Genomic DNA, 15,567 nt, shown 5'->3' on the forward strand with positions numbered 1-15,567 from the left:
TAGTGCATTGGCATAGCCATAGTAAGAGTTTGTGGCTATGTGGCCTCTACTCTCAGGCCCTATGACATCAGCATCCTTAGTTATTTTTGAGACACAATTGATTTCCTGAATAAACTATTTTACCCTGGCCTCTATGGATATTGAGGCTTCAAACACCAACATCCCCCACAAAAGCAGACTACAATCCAACTAGAACATTTTGCCTGATATCACATAGCATTCCTTGCTACTTTGTCCTCAGATTTGATGACAGATATTTTCAGATTAATCTATGGATATCCACATGGACCCACAATACATGAACATAGTCACAGCTGACGTAAAAGAAGCGCTTCCTTAGCTCCTCTCAAAAACATTTTTTCTTGAGATTTATTGAGACTCTCATGTCAGATTAAGTATATTTTCATCATTTGAACTCACAAGGAGAAGTACTTGAGAGATTTCCAACAGGACTTCAACCATTTTTAACCCTCTAACCTGACCCTGGACCATTTTCTGGACACAGTTGTTCATCTTAGCAATAGACACATAATACCATCTTATACCAAAAACTCACTGATCCCTACATAAGTCTACATGCTTCCAGTTACCAGCCTCAGTACACTAAACTACCCATTCTCGACAGCCAAGCACTACATTACAACAGCATTTGTTTCAGTTTTTTGGACAGGGATGCATATAAGGATTTATATAAGGCTTGAGAGTGCAAAACTTCCCTAATGAAGAAACAGGATTACAAGGTCAGACTGGTACCTAGAAGCAGTCTACTACAGAACAGGCCCCCAAATGATAGACCACTTCATTTCCATATCCATTTAGACATATCCATTTAGACATTATCAATTGTTGCTATTATAAGTAATCTCTGTATTTTCCTCCTTTATTACCCTGTGTGTGTTGTGTGTGTTTGTAGTGAGGACCCAGTCTAAATATCTGGCAAAGTGGGTGCCATGAGATCTCTATTTATTTAAACTCAAACAATTCCTAAGTTGTACACAAGTGTTTCAATACAGCATAGAATCTGCACACAGAAGTAGGCTTTCCCACACATATGTCTACTCCACATTAGGACCACTAGAAGACTTCTAAAAAGACTTGTGGGGGGAGTCACATTTTCACTTCCCCCAATATTTCCTCTTTCCCTTCCCTCAAAACCCCCATAGCCTCTCCCCTTTCTGTTTCCTTGTCTCTTTGCTATCCACTATCCAATCTACCTTTACTTATCCCCCATCTTCATCCTTCCCCCAGGCAGCCTCTACCCAGGAAAACTACGGCCCAGTTGTGCAGTGTTGGTTGCCAGGCTGGGCCTAGTTTTTGGGTGGAGAACCTGTAAAGACTTGGAGGGCACCTCACTTTCCTGTGTATCCCCTTCCCCACCCTATTTTCTCTTTCCCTCTAACAGCCCCCATATTCTCACCTTTGCCTGCTTCCTTTTCTCCTTCCCACCCTTCAACCAGCTTACCTTTTATCTGCCCTGCCATCTTCAGCTATATTTATGATTACTTAATATATACCCACATCTCTACAATAGAGACCCAAAGAAGCTTACATCATTCTCCTTTCCTCCATTTTATCCTCGTTTGTGTTTTTAATTGGCTTTTAAAATTGTAACTGTTTTTAATTGTTTAAATGTCTTAATGTTTCTTATGTTTGGCACCTAGTCAACTCTGATTAGGTTGACAACAAAAGACTCACAATAAATATGGTGTTGAGTTCAGGCTTTGCAGCCACACTCTGTTATGCTGAAACCAAGCATCTCTAGGCACGTTGATACTCCAGCAACATACAATTAGAGGACTGAAAAATTAGGCATTTAGCTTCAGTTGCTACCAACAATTCCCATGTCTGAAAGCTTCCCTGTCAATCCAAGGCCATTTTTACTGGCAAGCACTAGAGCAAATTGATGGTTTCAAATGCAAAGACTTACCAGAAGATACAGTTGCTTTGGAAATACTTCACTACGTAGTAGTACTTGGGCTGTGTAGACTTCTCCCTTATCGTTACTGTAGCTCTATCCTAATTCCAGCACAAAGAAATTTAATATTGGTAGTTTCAGAAAAGCTACATTTGTGGCTGAGGTTTTGTTATTATCAACTCCTATACCTTTCTCCAGAAATCTGCACATGAAATTCAAAATTCCGATTTTCAACAGATGGTTTAAATACCTGTACATCTGCAGAGCCTATTTCCTCACGAGAGAGCAACAAGTCTGAGCTACATCCATTGTCTTATTACATAATAGTTCCAATTCAGCTAAAGTTAGTCATGGCTAAATCCTGTTGACTTCAGACTAACTTGTTCTATTGCTTTCCATGGGATGTCATGTCTTTGAACTCCTCGTGATGTTGACTTACAACTATTTACTATAGGAAGACTTATTGTGGTACACCTAAGTGTGCAATTGGTTGCCTGTGACATTGTCCATGTAGTGAGCATTTTATCACACACAATTGTCCTCTGATCTTTTATTAGTAGTGGAAACATGATAATTTTTCCTCAAATGTTTCAAATGACTAGTGACCGCAGGTGGTTTTATGCATACTGTGGCAAATTTCCATGTGACAAGTTATTATTTATAGTTACTGAATGTTTAGATGTTGAGTAGTTTATCTAACCCATACAAGTCTAGGGTATACCTTTATACCTGATGGTCTCCAGATACCCATCTGACATCTGATAGAAGTGACATTACGTACCTTCCCTCTTACAATAACTTATTCTGCAGATTCCTTTTGGGGATGCCATACCAACATGTAAATTTGAGAATTTCCCCTTAATACCCTGTTGATATTTTGCTGAAATAAAAATATTATGGCACACTATATGACAAGACATGCACACTGAATGGGGGATACACTTTTTGGTAACACTGTGTGAACAAGATCTAGGGTACGGGTGGACTGTAAGCTGAATATGACCAATCAGTGTGATGCAGTGGCAAAAAAGGCTAATGCAGTATTGAGGTGTATCAACAAGGGCATAATATCCAAATCACAAGATGTCATGGTCCCACTGTACACCACATTGATCAGGCCACATCTGGAGCACTGTGTGCATTTCTGTAGGCCTCACTTCAAAAAGGATGTGAACAGAATGGAGTGGTTACAGAGGAGAGCTACAAGGATAATTTGGGGCCTGGAGACCAAGCCCTACAATGAAAGGCTGAGGGACATGGGGAAAGTCTGGAAAAGAGGAGATGGGGGGGGGACATGATTGCTCTCTAAGTACCTGAAAGTCTGTCACTTAGAAGAGCACAAGGAGTTGTTCCTGTTGGCAGCAGAGGATAGAGTTTGCAATAATGGGTATAAATTATAGACAGAAAGGTACCAGATGGACATTAGGATTTTTTTTTTTACAGTAAGTAGTTCAGCAGTGGAATCAGCTGGCTAGGGAGGTAGTGAGCTTCCCCTCACTGAGGCCATTTATGCATGGAAGGGTTTGCCTTGAATTTGCTGCTCTCTAGATGCACATTTTCCCCATCCAAATTCTCAAAACTCTACATGGGGGCTTATTTTTGAGTTTTAAGAATTTGGATGGGGAAAATGTGCATTTAGAGAACAGCAAATCCAAGGCAAAACCTCCCATGCATAAATGGCCTGACAGTCTTCAAGCAGCAGCTGGACAAACACTTGTCAGGGATGTTCTAGGTTGATCCTGCATTAAGCAAGGGGTTGGACTAGATGGCCTGTACTGCCCCTTCCAGCTCTATGATTCTAGGCGAGAACCTGGTCTGACTTGTAAATTCAGCTCTGTGTGAAAGCCTGAAAGGAAGGTCTCTAAGATGCAGCCTTAAAATACGAATTGCTAGAGGAGGCCACCGGCTGGTCATACTATATATGGCAAATTGTTAAGAAAATGATACTTTTCACTCCTTAACTTGTTTAGCCCAATTATAAAAACTACTCATCCAAGGTGAAAAATTGCCAGTGGACAAAGACTGTAGTGTGACTTAACATCTGTTCTTCCTGTAACTGTTACCTAACAGCAGTTACCTCCTCCCACTAACCAGGAAAACTCATTTTTCATGCAAATAGAGCTTCCAAAGGTTCTATCTTCCTCACCACCACCCAGAACCAGCTTGAAGATGTATCCCACGACTTGCCCAACTCTTCCTTAGCCCCCATCCTCTTGGTGGCTTTAAAAATAACACCATCCGTTTTCTGAAACAGTGTCATATTGCCCCTCACGCTTTATGCCCCAAAGGGCTGGTGATTGGATGTAGGCACACATACAGAACCATGAAGAAAGCTCTACCTGCTTATGTGTTTGTGATAAAGCCGTTACAGTGCCAAATTGTAAATAATTCAGGGACTCTATTAGAGCGGTCTGAACTCCTTTATGTAAAGATTGCCTTGACCTACTTAGCAGGGATATATCACAGAAACCGTAGTGCATGAAATACATTGTGAAAAACCTAATCTAGTAGGAACAGAGATTAAAATGAGATTAAGTGGTCCCAATAGTTTTGTTTTCCACCTTGTAATGCACACTTGATGTTTCAAGACCACTTATAGTTAACAAATCATTTCATGTCAGAAGTCATGGCCACCAATTCAAAGGCACCTGCCAAATCACTAAACATTTATGTTCTAGAGAGCATACTTGTCTTTTCTTACAAGCTCAACTATTACAAGAATGCTGACCTTTAAATACTCACGATCGTATTAACACAATAGTGTGCTCACTTGGCATGCTACAACAGAAAGTTTTATTTAGGTCATTTGAAGAACACTGGCAACTGAAGTTTTTGCCAGCTCACAGACAAAAGCTTCAAAGTATAGGCTGCATGTAACTCAAATACAGATAATACTTTAATAGCAATAACTTACAGATACAAACTAATGATGAACTACAATTTCACAAAGAATTGTAAACATTTTGTACACTTGTCAGTCCTGTCTTTTAGGCAAAGTGCTCTTTTGATGATAAATAAATTAACAAACACAAAACTATAATGGACTACTTCCAGACAATACAAAAAAAATGTGTTTCTTTTTAGTAAGTCTTGTAAACATATTTATGGAGAAGCCATAAAAGTGTCTTGCAGGCCAACTATACTTACATACCTGGAAAACAAAATTGTCTTCAAATGCTTTGGATGCTATTTTTAAAGGTTAACTGATTTTCAATGAGAACACAATAGGCGACTCAAGAGTACCTCCTTAGTCTGATGTCCCTGAAATAAATGAATTAGCTGTGGCTTATTGGTAGTTGTGTCATTGAATGGGGTAGCAAAGGCTGGAGTCCAAGAGCAGAAGGTGAATGAGCTACAAAAATAGAAAGATTTTCTGGTCAGCTTGTTTGGAAGTAGAAAAATAATCCTTGCGAATAAAAATTAAACCATACCAATATGGCTGGAGTACAGGAGGCTGCACCCAATTTCACCAGCATATGAAAGATACCTCTTCGACTTCTACAATGACATGTACAGTTTAGCCTGCAATGAATGTTCTATTTGTAAGGCATTCTGCATGCCTCATCTAAGTTAGAAATGCAGCACCATGATTTTTAAATAAAAAACATTAAAGATGTCCTTCATACAATGGAATATATGAATAAGGAAACACCTGCATCAATACATGAAGCCCTTTTAATAAACCTGGTTAGAAGGATGAAAGTTACTGAAACAAGAGCAATGGGACAAGAGCAATGGGATTCCTTTCCATCTAGAATATCCTTTAACTATTCAATGGTTTTTTTTAACTGAAGTGTAACAGAAATAATTATTTTCAATAATCTGATTACTGCATTTCTTATATAAAAATTCCAAAGAATATGAAATGCTAGAAACTTCTTTGGGGTTGTAGACTGAAAGATGATGGCATTTTAAGATGCAAGAAGATGCAGAGTATACACAATTATTGTAATTCTTGCTTTAAATGAGGCATAAGAAGATAAACCTCGAGTGGAAAACCCCAAAAATTAAAGGCAAATAATGTAATATTGTCATCAGGAATGTACATTAAACGGTTACCCTTTCCTTCTTTTCCTTTCTGTATCCCCTCAATTATAAAAATAAATCTAAAAAAAAAAAAAGGAATGCCTCTTCCTGGACATAAACAGCTGCATTATCAGTCGAACAAAAGGACACTTTCCAACAGACCCCTCCCGACTCACCAAAATTAAGCATTTCACAAGATGATGGATGGGATTATGGATTGTGTACTTAAATATGCATTGTATTTTGGACCCGCTATAACATAAGCACATATTTATATGAGTTGACTCGTCAGTCACATTTGCTCCCAAGAATCTTTGTGCAGCTCTTATTTATATTCAGGCAAAGACAGGCAAGTCAGCTCAAGTGGAACACATTATCAATACAATCAATATTATAGTGAAAATTACAAAACGGTGTGGGAGCATTTGTTTTGAAATATTCTTAGGGCAGAATACTTTTCACAGGAAAAGATCGGTTCTAGCATTATGGGACCCTGTGTCCATTTCCAGTATTACACTGGTAACTAGAAATGGCAGGACCACATGCCAAGAACCTTGTGAGGTTGCCATCTCAACTGGGCTTCTGATGCTGGTATGGTTCTTTCCACATGATCCCACCCCTTGCACAGGTTTTCATTTCTAAATTGCTGGAATACATGAAAAATATCCACACTTGGTGAATACTTTTCACACATCCTACAAGAGGGTTAAAAACATGAATTTTTCAGACAATTGTTGTAAGTCAGGGGTTTTGTTCGCTCTGAGCAGATATTGCTCAAATATCTCTGCAACCAAAAGGCTATAGAGTTAAATACACGCAGAAAGAAAAACAAGGATGGACTTCAAAATAGACATCGTTTGGGTTGAATCACTGAGCAAAGGAATGCATTTCACATTTACATTGTTTTAGCAAGCTACTGTACCTACCATCCATATAACTATGTAGGGCAGTTAACATTGTCCCATCCTGGGGTACATATGCTGAATATGCCATTTCTTCTAACATTGGTGGAGAAAGCCTAGAAGGCTGGACTGTTGTAACAGGTGTACTGGATGAATGATTGGGGCTCACATGTTTCTTGTGGCGTGCTCTGCAGTTTTGAAACCACACCTGAAAAGGGGAAGACAAAACATTCCAACTGCATTCATTATCAGACATTAAATTACATATCAAGCAACAAAATATTTAAGCAGAGGTAGCTTTGGTGTGGGTCTTTGCCAGATCTGTGCCAGTGAAACATTTTTTGCTTGTGTGCTTTGACTGACACCAGGTAGCCCAAGACATCTGCGTAAATTGAAATTAGTGCAACCAACATATCTTGGAAGTTCTAGGTAGGCTTTCAGAGTCCACTATGGATAAATTATGACTCACATTGCTGCTGGCACATGCAAGGTTATGTTCCTTTAGTTATGTGAAAATATTTGATGGAAGGGAAAAAAGTCTATCTTGTAAGACCATTGTCCAAAATTACATAAGCCCCTTTCCTAGCTAGAGAATATGAATCAATATTCAAACTGTTCTTGCAGCTTCATGTAACTGAGGAGCTTTGCTCATGGTACTTGTGAAGTAACTGCAGTACAGTTACCTGTATCACACGCCTGCTCAAGCCTGTTCTTTCTGCCAGTTTTTGGAGTGTTTGTGCATCTGGATTGTTGTCCTGAGCAAACTGTGCTTGCATTACCTGAAAAACGTAAGAAGTTTTTTTTTATTTCAAATCATATTTTGAGGTATTGGTAAAGACTGCACAGATACCAAGATGCAGTCATGCTGCAAACTCCAATAGCAGTTTTGAGGGGTGCGTTGTCCACATAAAAAGCTTCTAACCATAGCAAGGTAGGTTAAGCCTACACAATAACTAGGTTAGCCAAAGTGCTGGATAGAACATTACCAATAAAAACTGAAGTAAGGCTTGGCTCATTCATCTGAGAGCTGATTTAATGTGATGAACTCTTTGTGAAGCAACTTGGCTATATCTGTTTGGATGATGAGTGTTTTGTTTGAAAGCACCATCATGTGGCAAGAACTAGTCTTTACCCTGCCACTGAACACACACAGACTGATGCCTTCTTTGCAATATTTGTGAACATTTGTGAAAGAAAGCCATTAAATGCTCATACCAGCTTCCACCACGCAAGGGCATAGTCATACAATATATAAATAGTGATGGACATGCTAAAAAGTAAATACTACTGGGAAAAGATTTCAGTAAAAATTCGTTGCTCCCCTGACGCCACTTCTTTCACCGTGAATTAGGCTGCAATACTAAAAACCAGTTTCCTAGGAGTAAGCCCCATTTAATCAAGTGGGACTTACTTCTGAATAGACCTGTTTTAAGATTGCTTCCTTGCTGTTACCTAGGATGTGTTGTTGTACATTCATTCTATAGTATCTCACCAATCACTCAAATAAGCAGAAGACAAGTTATGGGGAATCCTTTCAGATCATCATTAGAAATAGGGGTTTACATCTGAAGAAAAGCCTTGGAGCAGAATTCATTGTAAATATTGTCCAGTTTCTAGGAAGAATTACATTTCCAGTTCACATCAGAATAGTTCAGTCTACCCATCTATCAGTTATAGAAATAAATTCAGCAAAGTACTACTGCCATCAGTTCCACTAGCCCTAGTTATATTACGGTCCCCAAATGGCCCAGCAAAGATTAGGCAAGATTGATGGGCAAAGACTTTGAATTTCAGCAGGTTTAATACTAGCTTGAAAAACTGGCAGTCATCCAATTGTCATTTTTAATCTATCACTGACAGTTTGGCTTCTCATAGTTTCAGCTAACTGTTACAGACTTGGAGATGCAGTTCTAATTGTCTTCAGATCAGGCATTTGAATGCTCCTATGCAAATTTATTGCAGACTAAGTGATCCTGGAATCACTTTAAAAGTTTTAAAAATATTATTGCTTTTGGAAACAAGTGCCCAAAAGAGGAGTTAGCTGCGATTTAAATATGTTCTTCAAGTTGCATCAATTCTATTAGTTCCAAACACAAATAGTTTATATACCACTTTGCAAAAATAATTAAAAGGTTACTTTGATGAAATTATAGCTTAATTGGGGTTGCTCAATTATCACCTTAAAACCCCCAAAGAGAATACAAACAACCTCTAAAGTGAAGCAAGCATTACAGACCCCTTCCCAATAAATTTAACATTTTAAGCTGACTAGAAATGTCTAGTCAATTGTGTTAACTTAGGACTTAACATAGGTTTGGAAACATTTAGTTTGATATGAAGCAAGGGGTCTCTCGGTGATTAACATTTTTTCTTCATAAATCATGATATGAATCATGATACTGAAATAATTGTATCTCCAGGTAAAGTATTTGAATTCATGTTAAAGGCCATAAAAGGAACAAAAACCTCATGCTTTGGGTCCTGCCTAAAATTCCCATGGACAGAATGGTTTCTGTACAGCACACTTCTCCCCTCCCTTTTCAATCCAAAATTCTTCCCAAAACGCTATTCTTGGGAGATGGAAATAACCTGGGGGAGGGGATCTGAGGCCCACTGTGGGAGGGAGAAATCTGCAATAATCATTCCCTTGTCTGCATGGAAAGTTTAGACGATCCTACCCCATATGAGCACGTTCAAAAGAAGTCAACAATTTGGGAACATTCAACAATATTAGTAATGTTAAGATGGATAGGTCTGAAGGCAGAAGCAGTAGCATCTTTTTGGAAACAAAGTCTTACTTCTTTTTGTCAGTTCCCCTGTGTAGTCCTTAGGGTCCAAGCTTATGTCCACCTACTTTTTAAAAAGTCATCTTAATATACTGTATTGGGTCCTTTGACTGCATGAGTGGAAGAATGCTCATGGTGGCAGATTTCCCTACCTTTCCCTTCCTACAACAGTCCTCTGAGACCCTCAAAAATATTGCCTAGAGTCATGGGACTCCCTGGACAAAATGCTATGGGATTCAGGAATGATGCAGGGAATGTCAGGCAAAACAAGCTTTCACCTTAGCTTGGACCCAATAAAACTTTAAACTCTTGTACCAAATTTTAAGTATATTTGAACTAAAGCCTAAATAAGGCATTTCGTTCCTGTGCAGCTCAGACATATACCTATTTACTTGGAAGTAAGTCTCAATTAATTGGATGACACTTATACATTTGTTAAATCATATAAATGATGGAGGATTCCTAAGGTATTATAATATGAATACCAGGGGTCTGTAAAAGATGATAACAGCTTAAAGTTATGGCAATTTAGAAGTTATAATTTTGTGTAATAGAGGGCTTTGTCACATGCTGTACATCAGCAAACCATGTATGCAAAGCATAGACAATTCCAACTCACTAGGTTATTTTACACAGGTAATATACATATGTAGCCTTGTTTTTTGAATGGGAACCAAGGCTAATCATGGGGTTTGTAAGGATCAGTAGATAAGGTTTCAAATTTACTCTAAAATTTTGCATCATATACTTGATGTTTCAAGTAGCCATCTCTAAGTCTTTATTTGCTTAATGCATAAAAGCTTTATTCTGTCAGCAAAAAGTTTCCATTTGTTCTCAAGGTCTTAAAAGATGACTGCCAACAGATAGTTTACAAGTGGAGAATGTTTGCACACTTTTAAAACAAAGCTGGGCCCTCATGGTGTAGATCAGATGGCCAAGTCTGAACAAATGTTGGGGCAGAATTTTAAAAAACTAAAAACTACAGCAAAATAAAGTAGCAATTGAACACTGGTGTGAAGGAACCCTGGAACAGAGCAGTGTGCACATTTTCACTGCAGTGATGTCTTCTATTAAGCTATTTTGCAACAAAAGGGTGCATTATAATAATTAGAGTCCTTCCAAATGCAATGTCTAAAACTATTTGAGCAAGACCATCCCTGTGCCAATAAGAAAAGGACACAGTATTTACACTGATGAACTAGAGTTTCAGTTGTCTCTTGCTGTAGCGTCAATGAAATTTAAGACAGTGAAAACTTATGTTCCCTGTAAAGTTATTTTCTGCACATTTTCCTAGTCCCTCTCTTCATATCACATAGGCCTGAAACTATTTAGTCTCCTATTGTAATTATTTTCAGTGATGTAAATGTCTGATTTAATGAATTTCAGCAAGTAGTCAAAACAGATCAGCATTTACGTTGTTTTCACTTTACAGGATTACCAGCTGCCTTCAGGGAAATGAAATGTAAAAAGCTTGAAGAGTTTCTATTTCATATGAAATGGCTAGAAGTCACAAAAGTAATCCAGAAACATGCTGTGTTTCAATACCAAGAAAAATAGTATGTAGTGCAGAGTATACTTGCTTCATATCCCACTCATTTTAACAGAATTCTATAGTTATATATGCTCTTAATTCTTCCCTCCTCCCCCACCCACAGCCATCTTCATTTATAGCACTGTACTATATCAGGGCCTCTACCTGCAGCTGATCTGCTGTGAAACTGGTCCGAGCTCTTTTTGCTGGTTTTGGATGATTAACATCTTGTTCTGTTAACAAAGCACCTTCTACACTAATACCATTTCCTGAAATTAAAAAAAAAAAGACCACCAAGTCTAGTACCAACATCAGGCAATTGCATACATCACGCTCAAACATTTTTTCTAGTTTTTGGGTTATAGTTAAATATGGAAATGGCAACATTAACTTGAAACTAACATTATACATTTGGAGTTTGGTCACTCACAGCCAAGATTACTTCACTGAGGATGTGGTCAGAATTTTTCCTTTATAACATGCATTTCAGATCAAAAATATAATTTCAATAAGCATTTTTAGCATCATGAAAAAGATTCCATGAATATTAAAATAGCAGCACAGCACATGCAGGATTGCAAACCAGTTTTGTTTGGCAAGAAAAAGTAGTGACAAATACTCCATTAATGTGAATAGTATATTCTACCACTGGTAAATATACCCATTCTTTAAAAAAAAAAATATCCAGGAGACAACTCAACTTATTAATTCCAGCCTGCCCAATTAATAAGTTACTGTTACCAGTATACCTAGGTCACTTTGATGAAGGCCAACATGCCTATCTCTTGGAATCCTACTGCCAAATGAGCAAATACAGACAACAATTTACTAAATGGTAAGCCAAGGCTGTGCACTTGCATATAGAACAGGTCTGGAGCAGCCAAAGGACAACTTTACCATGCAGGGAAGTTGGAGCAAAATAAAGGTTTTTTTTTTTTTTAAAGAGAAACATTAATCTACTCATTAAGCATTAATCTTCTCAAGAAGGCAAATAGCAGAAAATAAAATAAAAGTATAATTACCATTTTCTACTTCTCTTTTCAGATTATCCAACATGCAATCATAGTGTACACGACAGAGGACTTTCTCTTCAACCAAAGCAAATTCTTCCCCTGTGGAAAGCTGCCTTTTGCAGGAGAAACAGGCAAAGCATGCCAAGTGATAAACATTTCCTTTAGCCCTTCGGACCCAGTCAGTAGAATGGATGTGTCTGCCACAACGAGAACAACGGGTTCCATACCGTCTACAACACCAAAAAAGGTAAAACGATCACAGAAGCAATTCATAATTTCGTTGCCACTCAGATTATGAAGTCATCAGATAAATTTTTATAGTAAACACTCTTGTTCTAACTGAACATGGGATAACTGCTTTCTTAACTAAACAAATACTATACAAGACACAGAATTCCTTGCTTGGCAGTATCTTTTATGCTTTGATAGGTGACTCCCTCAGGCCTCCTAGAACGTCTTGTAGGAAACATAAGGGAAATTATGTAATGTAGGGAGGTTGCTTTGAGGTCATTCAGTATTGGAGCCATATTTCACTATATAAGCAACATGAAATGAGACAGTATTGATTGGACTGCTGAAATTGTAAGTTTTATACCATCATTCCACTGAGGAACATGTTTACATAGTCACTATTCTGTTAGATTAGAATCCTAAATAATTTAAGAGGCCACTTAAGTATGAACAGTATTATTGCCCAAGTCCAGGAAAAGACATTTTGGTACATACTGAATATTCTTTTCATGCTAGACATCTGTTTTGATACTAGACCATTTGTTGACATTGTAAAAATAGGGGGAAGTTAGCTAAAAACTGTAAGACTTGGTACACTGAAGAGTGAAGCAGAACCAGTTCCTAACAATTCTCCAAGTGAGCATCCTGCATAAGATTTTGTAGTCATATCTTGCAGAGCATCACAGTTGCATGTCTCACTAATTACTAACCAGCTCATAGAAGTTATCGCCTTTAAAAATGGTTTTTAGTGGCTTGTTCTGAGTTTGTGGCAACTTCATTATGCTTTTAGGGTGGTAGATCATGGGAATGTTTTGCACATCAATTAGAATCACTTGAGAAAACATACGTTTGCACTTACCTCTGAAATGGCAGTAAAGCACTTCTCTTCTATACTGTTACACTGCCAACATAACAGGAAAAGTGCAGAAAAGAAGGACTTTATTTCTAAAGCAGACTACTACTGCTTCAGAGGTAAGAGCAACCAAATAAGATAGTAAGACTTCAAACTATTTATAACTGTAAAAAAAAATTGAGATTTAAAATTAAAAAGAAGCATATCAGCCAATAGTGAAATTGTTCCAAAAGAATGCACTTGCAGGAGGCTAAACAATGTTCTTCCAATCATAACCCCCCCAAAAAAAATATAGGAAAGAGAAGGGGTACGCAACCACTAGGCACTTGTGCCAGACAAGCAAGCCAGGCCATTTTGCTCAGCAGTCAAGGCTCCATCCACCCAGCCAATCAGGCCAAGCCCTTGACATGAAGGCACCACTACTGGGGAGAGCAGTATGGGACACAGGAATGAGCATATACTCCTTACTGCCTCCCACACCTGCACAGCTGCTAGCTGAGTCTGAAGTCTCCTCATCTGTTTACTGATATACATCTTCACATGTAGAGGCTGTGTTTTTCCCCAGCAGCCAGAGAAGGTTCCCTATCCCTGGGTTAGATTTATAAACTAACATGTGAGATTAACAAAATACTACATATTTCAGGACCATTGGACAAGGACTAGTATTATGCAGTCTTCGGAATCAAGGTGGAAGGGGGAAAGAAGAGGCTGCCTAATGAGAAAAAGAAACTTGAACAAAAGCAGTTATAAGATGCATGTCCGACTGAGAATGCTGTCTGATAGTGGTTGCCAAATGGCATTGAATGTTTCCATTGCTTCATTTACTTGCAAGGCAAAAATGCTGATTTTCATGTGAAGGTAAAACATTGGTTTTTCCAAATAGCTGTAGTCCAATTAAAGCAGCTAAGAACTTAAATCTATTGCTTGCTTACCTTGCAACTTACAAGAAGGTTACAAGCCTATTAGTGTTGGGAGTGTTTTATATGCAGACATGCTGGGCAGAAAATGTGGGGAGGACATACATAAAGAATTATAACACCCCCCCTCAAATATGCAGAAAAATACAGCCACATTCACTCCCATACTCTAAAACCTCTACAGCAAACAAGGGCCACAGATATATACTACCATCATATTGCCAGTGAACATGAGCAACAGATGCAGACACCAGTATACTACCAATAGACCTTGTGCTTTATTTCAGCCTAAAGAACACTGCCGAGAAGCTTAGGCAACAAGGCTCTGCCCAGTCTTCTTTCATGCAATATCACTGAGGGTCTGGGCAAATGCCAGGCACCAGCCATATCCCAGGCTCCCAGGGCACAATTGCCATCTAGACCCTATTGCCTACCAATTACACAGGCAGCCAGAGCAAACCATCTGGTGCTTTCTTCTGCTTTAATATGTGAAGGGAGCATTCTTCTTGTCAATTAAAGGGATGAGAGAGGAACAGGGTTCAGGAAATGCATCATTAAATGACTGCTTAAGTCCCTCCTCCTCAAGCCTTTAAACTGTAAAAGACAACCCATCCTCAAAGGATCGAGGGCAAATGGTGTGTGCATCTAAATACACATCTCAGGGACAAGTGGATTAGACACGGAGAGATCCATTAATAGGCAATAGTAATTATGGAGGGTGATGTATTTGCCAACTGAAACTGGCTACTGGCCTTCAGAAGGTGGGAGGAGAAAGGCACCCTGTTCTGTCCTTTTCCATGGAAAACAGTGTGTGTAGGAAGGATTGGTTTTGATTGGTAAAAGTGCATACAGAAGGGCTAAACCCCTTCTTAATTGCAGACCAACCTAATTTCTATATTGACCCTCACTGCACAGCATTTGTTTCTACATAGCACATACCTAAACAGGCACTCAGCTGAATACAATGCAGTGCTGATAGACCATCAGCATCCACACACACTGAAAATTTCACAGGTCTACCCTTAAAATTACACAGATCTAATATCACATTACAGATGGATAACATACCTGAAATAATCAAGTTTGCAGAAAATGTCTTTGTCTTTGATATAGCAGCTGGTATGTCTTCCTAGAGAGGTTCTGCAAACGCTGCAAGAGAGACAGCGCACATGCCAGCACAAATCATTTACCTATGAAAGAAATGAGAAGATTTACACTTGTACAATCATTTTGGTGATTTACATGAAGAAAGAGGCCTTAATAAAATTCACTGATAAATTCTCCAGTGCAACCTATGTTATAAAGAAATAAGTCATAACTGTTGTATGTGATGTTCAAAGAAAAAAATGTGGAAGTCCAGAATGTTGGAAAATCTGCCCTTCCTAACGGTGTC

The 15,567-nt window shown here is 38.5% G+C and overlaps 1 protein-coding gene across 2 annotated transcripts; it reads right to left on the reverse strand.

Annotated features, from left to right (window-relative positions):
* Positions 1-4,685: 4,685 nt before the first annotated feature.
* On the reverse strand, positions 4,686-15,315 carry LHX8 (LIM homeobox 8). 2 transcript variants are annotated; one of them, XM_056844408.1, is made up of 6 exons: positions 15,243-15,315; positions 13,264-13,305; positions 12,183-12,403; positions 11,326-11,429; positions 6,868-7,051; positions 4,686-5,267 (listed from the first exon to the last, which is right to left on the reverse strand). In XM_056844408.1, the coding sequence occupies exons 3-6, from the start codon at positions 12,214-12,216 to the stop codon at positions 5,191-5,193; spliced, it is 399 nt and encodes a 132-aa protein (XP_056700386.1). In that variant the 5' UTR covers positions 12,217-12,403; positions 13,264-13,305; positions 15,243-15,315; the 3' UTR covers positions 4,686-5,190. The 2 variants fall into 2 exon arrangements, with proteins under 2 accessions (XP_056700386.1, XP_056700384.1); XM_056844406.1 differs by lacking the exon at positions 15,243-15,315 and adding an exon at positions 7,527-7,622 and having other exon boundaries at positions 13,264-13,285.
* Positions 15,316-15,567: the final 252 nt, after the last annotated feature.

This window comes from Euleptes europaea, chromosome 2 (assembly GCF_029931775.1).
Source record: "Euleptes europaea isolate rEulEur1 chromosome 2, rEulEur1.hap1, whole genome shotgun sequence".
Taxonomy (NCBI): Eukaryota; Metazoa; Chordata; class Lepidosauria; order Squamata; family Sphaerodactylidae; genus Euleptes; species Euleptes europaea.